This window comes from Lates calcarifer, unplaced genomic scaffold (genome assembly GCF_001640805.2).
Source record: "Lates calcarifer isolate ASB-BC8 unplaced genomic scaffold, TLL_Latcal_v3 _unitig_5_quiver_2711, whole genome shotgun sequence".
Taxonomy (NCBI): domain Eukaryota; kingdom Metazoa; phylum Chordata; class Actinopteri; family Centropomidae; genus Lates; species Lates calcarifer.
Window position 1 is genome coordinate 88 of NW_026117832.1, and position 11548 is coordinate 11635.

General features: G+C 42.0%; 2 protein-coding genes across 2 annotated transcripts; both read right to left on the reverse strand.

Moving 5' to 3' along the window:
• Positions 1-333: 333 nt before the first annotated feature.
• Positions 334-7774, reverse strand: LOC108879188 (coiled-coil and C2 domain-containing protein 2A-like; the record flags this gene model as incomplete). The annotated part of the gene is given in 20 exon segments (XM_051069125.1): positions 334-481; positions 610-763; positions 872-1049; positions 1280-1551; positions 1673-1829; positions 1979-2119; positions 2238-2344; positions 2461-2670; positions 4094-4227; positions 4314-4440; positions 4442-4449; positions 4566-4732; positions 5576-5667; positions 5814-5908; positions 6271-6403; positions 6515-6595; positions 6804-6857; positions 7100-7184; positions 7318-7385; positions 7763-7774. Coding segments are annotated over 20 exon segments (2423 nt in total), but the record flags the coding sequence as incomplete, so codon positions are not given.
• Positions 7775-7880: 106 nt separating this feature from the next.
• Positions 7881-10728, reverse strand: LOC108879189 (complement C1q tumor necrosis factor-related protein 7-like; the record flags this gene model as incomplete). Its single annotated transcript, XM_018670384.1, is given in 5 exon segments — positions 7881-8199; positions 8201-8387; positions 8390-8617; positions 8620-8718; positions 10493-10728. Coding segments are annotated over 5 exon segments (856 nt in total), but the record flags the coding sequence as incomplete, so codon positions are not given.
• Positions 10729-11548: the final 820 nt, after the last annotated feature.

Genomic DNA, 11548 nt, shown 5'->3' on the forward strand with positions numbered 1-11548 from the left:
GCCCTAATAAGCAACATGGGAATGTTTGTAGCAATATCTTGCATTAATACTAATGTCTCTATTCAGTGTTTCCCACAAGCTCTTGAAAGGATCAATGCTAAAGACTTTTGATTACCTGTATTAAACAAGTTTCAAGTCTAAGCAAGTTGCCAAGTTTATGTCATGATGACATAAACTGAAACCACGGGCTGGCGAGAGAGTAGGAAAATGCATTCATGAATATAAACACCTGTGGTATTCTTAGAACAATGGTCAGCAGGGATTTAAATCATACCGGATTTGTAGCTTAAGGGCTAAAGCATGCAAAACCACCAATGCTGTCCTTGAAACTACCTGTGCATGCCGCCAGGTTGTTGAGACACAGGAGGGGCAAGTGGGACATCGTCCTCCCCGATTCCCCAGGAAACACAGCATGACAGCTTACCAGAGGTCAGCAGGGTCTGTTTGTTACTGCCATCGGCCTCAAAGGAGAGGGGGACATCTGACAAGGCATACAGAGAGAGAGACAGGAGGACGGGGACTCAATGACAAGCTGATGAGTTAGTGAAATATAAGGCTTTCTTATAGTGGGACTATATTTGTGAGCTGCTGTCAAATTAAGACATTTACCGCTTCCAACTCCCTCGTGGTCAAACATCACCCTCTGGTTGCTGCTAAACTCAAATTCCTCAAGAGGGACGCCACCAGTCAAGACTGATGGTTCTGGCACTGGGACGAACACTTGAGCCAGGAGGGAACACGATGATCCAATCTCCTCAAATACCTGCCCATAAACAGTACACAGCCACACACATGCTGAAATGATGAGAAAGGAATACAGTTCCCAAAACTGCCTATCAGTGGCAGCATATTTAATATATATGTACTGTACCTGCAAATTGATACTTTGGGGACAGTTTACGATCTTGAGATTGAAAATCTGACCAAAGTGCACTCTGAAATCAGTGTTCAGGGAGCGGCTGTCGGTTCGGGAAACCTCTTTATCATTGTACAGGATCTTGATGAAAAGAGAGCGCCTTGCAACATCCTCTCTTCGCGCTATTTCAGCCCTAGAACAGGGAGAAAACAAAAGTGATGAAAAAACCTCCACAGTACCACCGTGAGAGTGTGGTTTGTCTTCCTAAGTCTGAGTGTAGAAAAGAAAGAAAAAAATCTGCCAGGAGGTGAGATCATTTCACTTTGTTTCAAATACAAATGAAGCTCTTTCACAATAGCCTTATTTTGTGTTGCAGTATCATGACATAAGTGTATGAGACTTTCTCCATTTTTCTGCTCGTACTTGGGACAGAGTTCACTGGCAGTGATGTTTCCAGAAGCAGACAGCTCAGGGATCAGGATGGACTCTCCTGGTTTCCTGCGTATCCTGGAGGCTTTCTCTCTGACTCGCTGCTCTATGGAATCAAAGTCTGGCTTCTCGGGAGGCTCCGGCTTTGGCGGTCCTTCTTCAAGGGGTCCCTCTGATTCGCTCAACTCCTGGTCTTCATCTTCTTCTTCTGTGTCGTTCTGTGCCTGGCCCTTCTTCTTCTTCTTTTTCTTCTTCTTCTTGGCTTTCTGAAAACAGTGGACATGAAATATATGTGTAGGCATCAGTATACTCATTCATGCAGACAATATTTGAGGTTATCCAGATTTCAAACTGACTAATCTATATAAATACTAAATAGGTAGGCACCTGTTTTCTTCTTGAGAGCTTCCACTCCTCCAGTTGTTTCTTGTACTCAGCCAGCTTCCTCTGATAATCCTCCTCACTCTCAGCCTCCAATTCCACAACCTCTGCAAAGATTTCATCCTCATATTCCTGCTCATCTGAAGCCTGGTCTACAGTCTCTCTGGAACCAATGTGGACAATATAGCACATTAGTAACATGGATACAAGAATTTGTGAACACTTTAATAGGACACATTATTCAGTAAATATTTGTTATGGCTATGAATACAGCAATATCAGATTGAATTTGGGAAAAGCACAGATATTGACCTTCTGAGGTAGAGCTTGTAAGGTGTGTTGGTGAACTTCTGAAACTCTCTCAGGGCTTTGATTTCCTTCCACACTTTAACTATGTTCTTCAAAAGAGTCCGGTCTTTCTCCTGCTCACTGTCTCGCAGTTGCCGGGTGTTTCTACGATATTCAGGGGGACAAACACACAGCAGGATTATTGATTGTCATAGTGCAAAAGGTGATGTACATGCTTGTAGGCTGAACAGGACTGGAATGGGAGATGGTCCGGGGAACTCACCGAACCTCCAGACTGTACTCAGATATCCTCTGCTGCATGGCCTGAGTGAGGCTCTGTCCGCCATGGATCTCGAGCATATTCCGCAGTGCACTCCTCAATCCATTTAACTGCAGCAGACACAAAACATACTCAATATACAATATGTGGCCTCTTCAAGAATGCAAGGAAGTTTTACAGTGATGATAGCTTTACTATGCAGATGCAGTCAGCTGGTGGAGTTTACCTTATCAGTAAGGTGTCCTGTGAGGTTATTATGCTGCCTGGTGAGGTACTGATCATAGAGCTGAGCTAGACGGGCGCCCAGGACGTGTTCACGACTGAAGAGCGGGTGATGGGAGAAGATCAGCCCAGAAACGTCAACATCCAGCTGGTAGTCTCCCTCTGGATCAGCTGCACCAGTGATGTACAGATTTGCATACTTGGACTTAAGCGCCTGTGGGATTGAATAACATTATCCATCATGCAATGAAATATAATCAGTGCCTATGCTTTGCTTGCGTGTCTACGTATGTGTGCAAGCTTAAAGGACGCATGAAATAGTTGGCAGGATTAATAACATCATTGGGGATAGCTGTGATGAAAAGTCATTCGTGACAACAACGTATCATCAACACCCAACTGAACTACAATGAACACTGTGGTTTTTAACATGATCACATATGACAGTGTGCCTGTCTCCTGAACAAAAAGAAATAAATACATGTGAGGATCTTTGATGATACTGAGGGGATGCACGGTTTCCCACTCAGACACTCCCAACCAGTGAACCAGATCTGAACACTGCTTTGGATCTGTGTTGGTTCGTTCAGAGTTTACATATTTGTCATAGTTTGGCTCTACTGACAATCAAGCCACTGCCAAATTTGAGATTAAAGAATAATATCTAGAAATGGCTGCTTCTCATAAGGACGCAGATGGACCATGCGATCTGATGGAACTGAATAATAATAATACACACCTAACCATCCCTCATGAATCAATGGATAACATCACTATTTTTACCAGAGCTGAAACAAATAGTCCATTAATTGATTAGTTCATCAACTTTAGCTCTTTTGGTAACAGATTTTTTGTTTTGTCATTTCTCCAGGTAAAAAATAATAAACATTTAATGGGTCTAAAACTTGTCTTTAGAGCTTAAACAATTTGTCTTTTTAATTAATCAGCAACTAGATAACAAGTAATTTTTCAGCAAAATATACAAAACATAACCTGGTTCTACTTTGACATGTGTGTGAGAATAAACTGAATATCTCTGAGAACTGGACAGTTGGCCAAACAAAATAACCAATCTGAGAGCATCATCTGGGGCTTTAGGAAACTGTAATGGACAATCTTCACCATTGTTATGACATTTCAGAGACCAAACAAGAAATTGAGAAAATGCTCAGCAGATTAATTGATAATGAAAATAACCATTAGCTGCAGCTGCACTCTTGCAACTTGTTTCTTGCCAAAGCTAACATTAACACTAAAGGAAATGCAAATAAAAGCTAAGCATTCAATTTTGAGGCCAGGTCTTCTTTAAAGGAAACTTCACAGCTTGTATTAGTTTTAATGCCTACAATACCCAGTTGCAGTTTTTCATGTAGCTATTTATCGTCTGTAGAGATGATATCACAGATGTGTAAGTCTCCACCTCTGCTCTATTCCCTGATAACAAACGCTCCCCTCCTCCCTGTTCCTTTGTACCAAATGCCAAACTGCCCTTTGGTTTTTTTTTCAAAAAGGCAAAGGGGTTAGAGAACACTCAAATCTGAGGGCGCTGCAACACTTTTGTATATGAATGTGCACTGTCCTTTGGATGCGACAAATAGACGGGGTGATCGAAGTGTCGCAGTAGGTGTGTATCTGACCTTCCTGTATACAGTCTGCAGTGCAGGATCCAGGTCCTCCTCCATGTGGAAGAGAGGGGGTCTTGTGGATGATTCCTTTATGGGATCAGGCAGAGCCATAATCCTGCCATCATCTCCAAACCACTTCTTTCCTTGACAAATAATGAGACAGACATGTTTTAGAGGGGGGCTCAGAGCCAGTGACACTGTTGAGCTGTCTGGCATGTTGGTTGAGATTACTCTTCCATTTTCAAAATACGGTTCTCCAGAATGTTCTCATTAGTCAGCGATACAGGGGGCCTCTCCCCTACATACAGACCCTCGTCCTCTAGATAACGAGGCTTCATGTTTTCAGGCAGTTTAATGGAGGGTTGGAACTGTGACAATGATAAATAAAGGCAGATAGTCATTATCCTGAACAGAATACCAAAGCTGATGTAAGTATTTGAGAATAGTGGGTGTGAATCAGGTGGTTTAATGTGTAACTGAATACCTGTTCGAAAACTTGGCGTAAAGAAAAGCTCGCTTTCTCTCTCTCTCTGAATAAGTTTTCGGTACCCAACGTACTCTGCTTTCCTCACTTCCAGGAAGTCTTGGGACGACTGTTCAATGACAAATAAATCTTCCTCTTCATCCCGTACAAGGGGAGCTTCTTCCACTCTGAGGCAGGACAAAGAACATGAGGCACTTGGAACCTACTTGTGTCTTATGCAACTGCAGCTACAAACAGGTGGAAATAATCAGGATAAGACACACACTGGTGGATGCACATTAAGATAATGCAACAGATCAAAGAGGGAGAAATGCAATAAATACGGTCCCTAATACGCACACTGAGCAACAAAATGTCAAATTAAATGTTCAGCACCCTCACATTGACATGTGTGTACAAGCCATAGAAAATAATGACCTGAATGGACAATATAAATAGAGGCCCTGAGGTTTAATAGTATTTCTCATTTAATGTATGTAAACTTGGTACAATGTTGTGCCATATTGTTTGGTGGTCCTTACCTGGTCTTCATTTTCATCCTGATTATCTTCATCTGCTTCACTATCTTGTTGCTCTCTAGCTTCATTTCCTCCTTCTCTGTCTCTGTCCTCTCTGTTGCTGCTTTTTTCAGTTTTTTTTCTTTTCCTGCTACTCCTCTCACTCCCATCCTGTGGATCTGGCTCAAAAGTTGAAAGTAAAGAAATTGTATGCCTCCTCAGCAGTTCGGCAAGCCTTTTTCTGCCTGTATTTGAAAATAAATAAATATGTAAATACAACAATACAAATGATTTTGTACATAAAAGAGTTTGTTTGTTTTTTAGGCCTCACTCGTCTTGCTGCCTTCTCTGAACTTGACCCTGGTGCTGAGGTCCAGAGGGACATCATGTCTTCCTGCTCTGTCGGGGGTCAACCTGGTAAAAACACTGGGAGTTAAACGTCCACTGCTGGGTTGTACCCTAAGGGGTACAATCACAGATAGACTGGGGTAGATGCTCACCTCTCTGTCAAACCTTGTTACAGTGTCTCTGTCTCTGAGGCTCTGGTAGGCGACTGGCTGGCTCAAGCAAGGGCCTCCTCCTGCTGAAAGGCTCTCACCTTTAGACTGGGGAAAACGAGAGGCCATTTATTATGCACCACTTTTCATCAAGGGATTGTCAGTTGGCAGACATTTTTTATCAAACAAACATCTTTCAAATTCATATACACAACAGCTGGTTTGCATGAGAAACAAAGGAAGTTGAACCTTACTCTGGCTGCTCTCCAGGTCTCTCTTCCAAGCGCCGGTGTTACAGAGTTGTCTAAATTCTGAGAGCCAGCAATATGCTGAATTCTTGAGGAGAGATCTAGAGGACGTCAGCCATATCATGAAACAAAATTAAAATGTATTTATTCAGTATGTATAGGTCTGGTGATCAAACCTCAGTACTTACAGACTGAAACCCAAATACGTCTAGTTTATACCCAATGTTGCCACTGAGTGCCTGATCATCTGCTAAGATTTGTTTCTTTTCAGACTTAGACAATCATTTTGTTATATTAAATTTTTTACTTACATTACTTACTTTTACTTGGGAAAAGCTGTTGTGTGGCTGCATTTTGACAAATCTGGCTCACTTTGTTGAGATGAAAGTGAAACAGCTCCATGCACTTCAAAATAAAGGATCAAAAGATCCAAAAAGTAAAAAAGGTTAGGTAGGGCACCAACCTCTCTGAGAACCAGGTGGAGGTCTGGACAAAACAACTGGGTCAGCTGCCTTCCCAGCTGACCCCTCATCTTCACTGTGAGGCTGAATGTTGGATATCTCTTCATCATCCTGAGCTGCAGACCGTTCCAGCAGCTGATATATAGCAAGAAATTGAGCAGTGATCAATACTTTTACTGTTAAAGCTGATAATTGGGTACAATTAAAGAATAAGGGCATGAGAACTGATGCTAGGGGAAGATGTACCCTTTTCTTCCGCCTCTGTCTTTGAGCCCTTAACGTGCGTTTCAGTGTCTCTCCTGCATCTTCGTCGCTGTCTTGAGGTTCCTTTTGTAGCACAAACTTAAAGTTATGACAAACAGCAACAGCAAAACTGCATTCATAAAGTGTACCTGCATCCACACTGCTATTAAAGCAAACTAAAGCTGAAAGAAGGGTCGTTGGTAGGGAGGAGACAGTAGAAAGGTTGATGTCGAGCAGCCAGCAGCGCACACAGGAGGGGAACTACAGGCTACAGCAACAGACACACACCAACCTTCATCGTGGTTTGTTGTTTCTCCTCACTCAACTTGGTAGACGGAACCAGAGCCTATAATATGATATATAATCTATGTATAATTACATTTGCTAAAACGTTAACAGCTCTCTTAACTGTGTTTCTAACTTTGAGTGTGTACAAATTGAGCCGCTCCCCCAGGTCATGTTGACTCTTGTCAAGGAGGGCTTCTGTTGGTTTGATGCTGGGTGAGGACGCTCTCGGTCCACAGTAACAATGAAGACTTAATGTTTACCTTGGACAGCAAACGTTTAGGTTAACTGTTATAATTTTACCTGAACGTCGTCGTCCTCATTTCTGTTTTTTACCAAAGTTTCTTGCAATGCACGCCCTTTCTTTCGCAGTTTTTCTCGAATATCACTAGAAGAGAAAGAGGCAGTCATTTTGAAGCAGAGCTAACGTTAGGTTAGCTTAGATAGCTAAGAGTGGCATTTCAGAGACGTGCAGCTACATTAGCGTGGATTATAACAAAAACCAAGGCAGGAACAAGTACCTTGAGGAGGCCAGGGTGACGGTGGTAGTTATCCTTAAACAAATTATCTGGTGTTTAAAGCGGCCCGACTATGTCTGTTGTTGTTGTGGGCTAATCTGTATTATAACCGGCGAACTTTCTGCACTGTATACATCCCTGTGCTCGTGTTGCTTGTGTTCGAGTTTGTAATTTTCCGAGCAAGATCTTTTCACTTAGCACCACTGCTGTTATCGCTGCCTAGTAACGAGATAAACTACTTCTCGACCTACCTTGGAAATAAGCGCCGGTGCAGCCTAACCCGCTCTCAGCTGTCCTCGATTTCCATTCGTGCGGTGGACTGTCAATCAAACAACTTGGTGACGTATTGTACCGTTTACTACGGGGTCCGAGAAGTCACAAATTAAATGCACTCTGCATAACACCAAGCAGGAATTCTCCCCTTGGCTGTTATGTTTGGCCCTCTTGCCAACACCAACATTACGGCTGCCCCGCATTGACTTTTCAGATTGTATATCAGCAATATTTCTGTGATTCACACATGTTTCAGTTTTGCCTTTTTCCAGAGGAAAACCCCCAAACAGCTCTACATGTCAGCAATGTTTATTTAATTTATTAATGACTCCCACCCTTAACAAACAATTCAGAAACTCATTCAAGCTTTATCAAATCATATGATCAGTAGATAAGTCTCTATGGTAATACAATAACTAGCAGTACAAACATTTGTATAAAAATATAGTTTGACCAAAAACAACAGTGACTAGCAGTTTTTACTTTAGTTTTGTGTTATCCAGGTTCTATGCATAGTCCTCTGCCAGTGTGTCAAAGTAGTTTGTGTCAGCGTAGAGGAGGAAGCCAGAGAACAAGCTGTCAGCCCAGCCAGGGTCTGCAAATAAACCATTGGTCATGGTAGAAGATTTCCAGCCACACCTCATCTTCTGGGTTCAGGTATATTACAGTGGACCCAGACGCCACGTCGTGATTTCCTGTGTTGGCATCAAAGGTTTTGATGCGATACTGGCCGTTCTGCACCAGACCAATAGCCAGGTGTTTGTTGGCCAGTGTAATGTCATATGAAAAATAATAAATGCTGGGTATGCACAGATAAATTTGCCTGTTTGTGGGTTATAGTGTCCACCCTCATCAAACAGAACCTTATTGAACTTGATGGGGGTCTTCTCTGCAGGGTAACTGCTGGTTATTCCCACAGAGAAGGCAGATTTAGGCAGCAGGCTGCCACATTTGCAGATTCCTGGAGTGCCATGTGGCCCTTGTTGGCCCTTGTTCCCTTTCTGTCCTTCACGGCCTGGAGGACCAGGTGGCCCACTTCTCCCTTCTCTCCTGTGGGGCCTCGTTTCCCTGCAGGGCCACGGTCACCTCTGTCTCCAATCTTACCTGTTGGGCCAACCCTGCCCTTCAACCCTGAAACAGAAAAATTGTGTTGGGATCAAAATTTCTGCATCGTTGTTGATGCTTTTTCTTTACTTTTTTTGTCACTGCCCTGATATACGTTTCTGTTTTGCACTTGCTGAACCAGACTATGAAAGGAACAGTCAATGGAAACACAACTCCACACCCAGCGTCATGTATTAAGTCACCCTTGGAACACAGCCACCTTGACATTGAAAGCACAGTTTTGGCTCGATCCATGTAAACTGTCTTATATCCATTTGACTGCATCGACAGAGTAAATACCCTGCAGCTAAGAGACACTGTGAATCATATGCTGTATGTTTGTGCAAGAACAGTGTGCTATTCTGAATATGTAGTTTCATGTTCAGATTTAGGTGTGTGTCTGAATTCCTGTTTCCAAACATAATGGAAAACACAGGTGTATGACGCTTATTTATCACTGACAGATTTACTGCAGGTCAGACTGCATAGATGGTATCAGTGCAGTATTACTGCTGGGTGAGACAGATACGGTCCTTCCAAATATCTTTGCAATGTTGTGCCAGGTTTACCTACATGAAATATTTACCCTCTGAATGATCTAAAAAAAAAAAAAAAGAAATGTAAATCAAGCTGTGCACGACCATGATAAATTGTTTGTGTTGTGCCAGGTTTACCTACATGAAATATTTACCCTCTGAATGATCTAAAAAAAAAAAAAGAAATGTAAACCAAGCTGTGCACGACCATGATAAATTGTTTGGAAACTTGGAAAAGCTTTCATTTGGGTTAAGAACCAGATGTATAACATGTCCAAATTTGGTAGAACTGCTGCAATGCAAAACATAAACTGCAGGTCATCCAGGCCTTATTAAACTGTAAGCTCAGCCAGAACAGCCTCTCTTAATACTCATAATAATATGAGTATGTAGTATAAAATATGAGCAGCAGCCAATTGGAAAGAAACTCACTATGCCTTAAAACTGCACTGAAAGCAGCAGGGTACAGCAAGAACACACTGATATTTTTCTCTTTTTCTCATGTAGCATGATCTCATCTATACTATCTACTATGTACTGAAAGCTACTTCCGTCCACTACTACCGACATTTTATACTCTAGTCAGACCATGGCAAAAGCCTGTTTGCTTGTGTTTCTGTAAAATATATATTTTTTAAAAAAAACATGTATTTTGTGATATATAAATGTTGAGAATTATTAATCACAGACTTGGCTGGGTTTTATGTTTTTGAGCATGGGACTTCATACTAGAGTTAATTTGGGGGGGTTATCAGATATCAATAGAGCGATGATGGGGAATAAGAAAGAAAAAGATGGCGAATGACATGTAACAATGTTCCTGGCTGAAACATCCTGGCTCCTTCAAAGTAAGGATAAAAAGTATTCGGGGCACCACTTGTTTTTTGTGTTGTTGTTGTTTTTTTTTTTATGAGAAAGGCTGTGGTTTATAGTTGAAAGTTGGAAGTTTAGAATGGCTCTATGCTGTTTTCCATTCCTGGTTAGGTATTCCTGTTTACATAGATTTGTTATTCATCTTTAAGCCTGCAGTGGGTGCTATTCTAAACAGCTCCTACATAGCTTGTCTGACACTTCATTTTTATAGCCAGGCTATAAATGGTTTTTCGGTGGAACTCAACATTTCATCTGCTCTTTGCCAGCTGCTTATACCAGCTGTCAGATAAAAACATGTTTCTATGTCAGCTTTTCTCTCGCACAGACTGGTAGTATTTATTTATTGGCACACATAAACTAATGCTGTATCTGTTTAGGTTTTCATATTATACCTGTGTCTCCCTTTTCTCCCTTTTCACCCTTCCTGCCATCTCTGCCATCTCTTCCTGGGATACCCACATTCCCATCTGCTCCTGGGGGCCCGCTGGGACCAGGTTTGCCAGGCAGGCCAGGTGACCCGGCGACGCTGCAGATCAGACGTGGCGCTCCTTTCAGCTTGGCGTCAAACAGCTGTCCAAAGACACAGTGGCACAGACAGAATACCCCACCAACGCCCACATCTTCAAATCTGTAAACACAAACAACAATTTTAAGAGAACCTTACTAACTCCTAATATGTCTTTAGGTATATCTCTGATGTGTTTTCACACTGACTTGAAAATTTAACCTCTCAAATTTCTCAAAAAAGTGATTTGTGTGCAGATATTAAGATTAAAGGGGAAAGATTTACAGGCAAACATTAGACTTGTTGCTTGTTGTTGCAGGGCCAGACTCTGACACAGGTCCTGACCAGAAATTAGAACCTGTTAGCAGTTGTCATAGTGCTGTAAAAACACGTCCTGTCATTGTCGCAGACTGAACAAAAGCATATCAGTGAATCAAATTTGTGAAGTACAGCATGAGGCCAGATGTGATTCTTGTAAATGAGAAGCAATTGCTATTTGACTCTGTCTCACACACCGATGTTCTCATCCACCACTGAATTGCATGTGAGAGACCTCAAACAAAACCTTTGTCCCCGTTCCAAGTCTTTCTCCTCTGCCAAAACATTCCCAAGTTGTGACATAACATCTAGCACAATTTCTGTCAGGGGAACCTAATCATGAAGCAATGGCACTTGAGCAGATAGAGACATTATACATTTACGTTACACAAGGGGGAGAGACAGAGATATCATCATGTCTGACTGTGTTTTGCTAACAGGAAATAACCACGAGATCAAAAGTAATGACAATGATGATGATCCAGCTGTGGTGAATGAGTGGTGACACACTAATCCAGACTGGCAACCTTCCAGATGTTGGACATAAAACATTCCATAATAATGTAGTCATATGGACACATACTAATCATGTTCTTCCACAAGAGGGAGGGCGGGGGGGTTGATC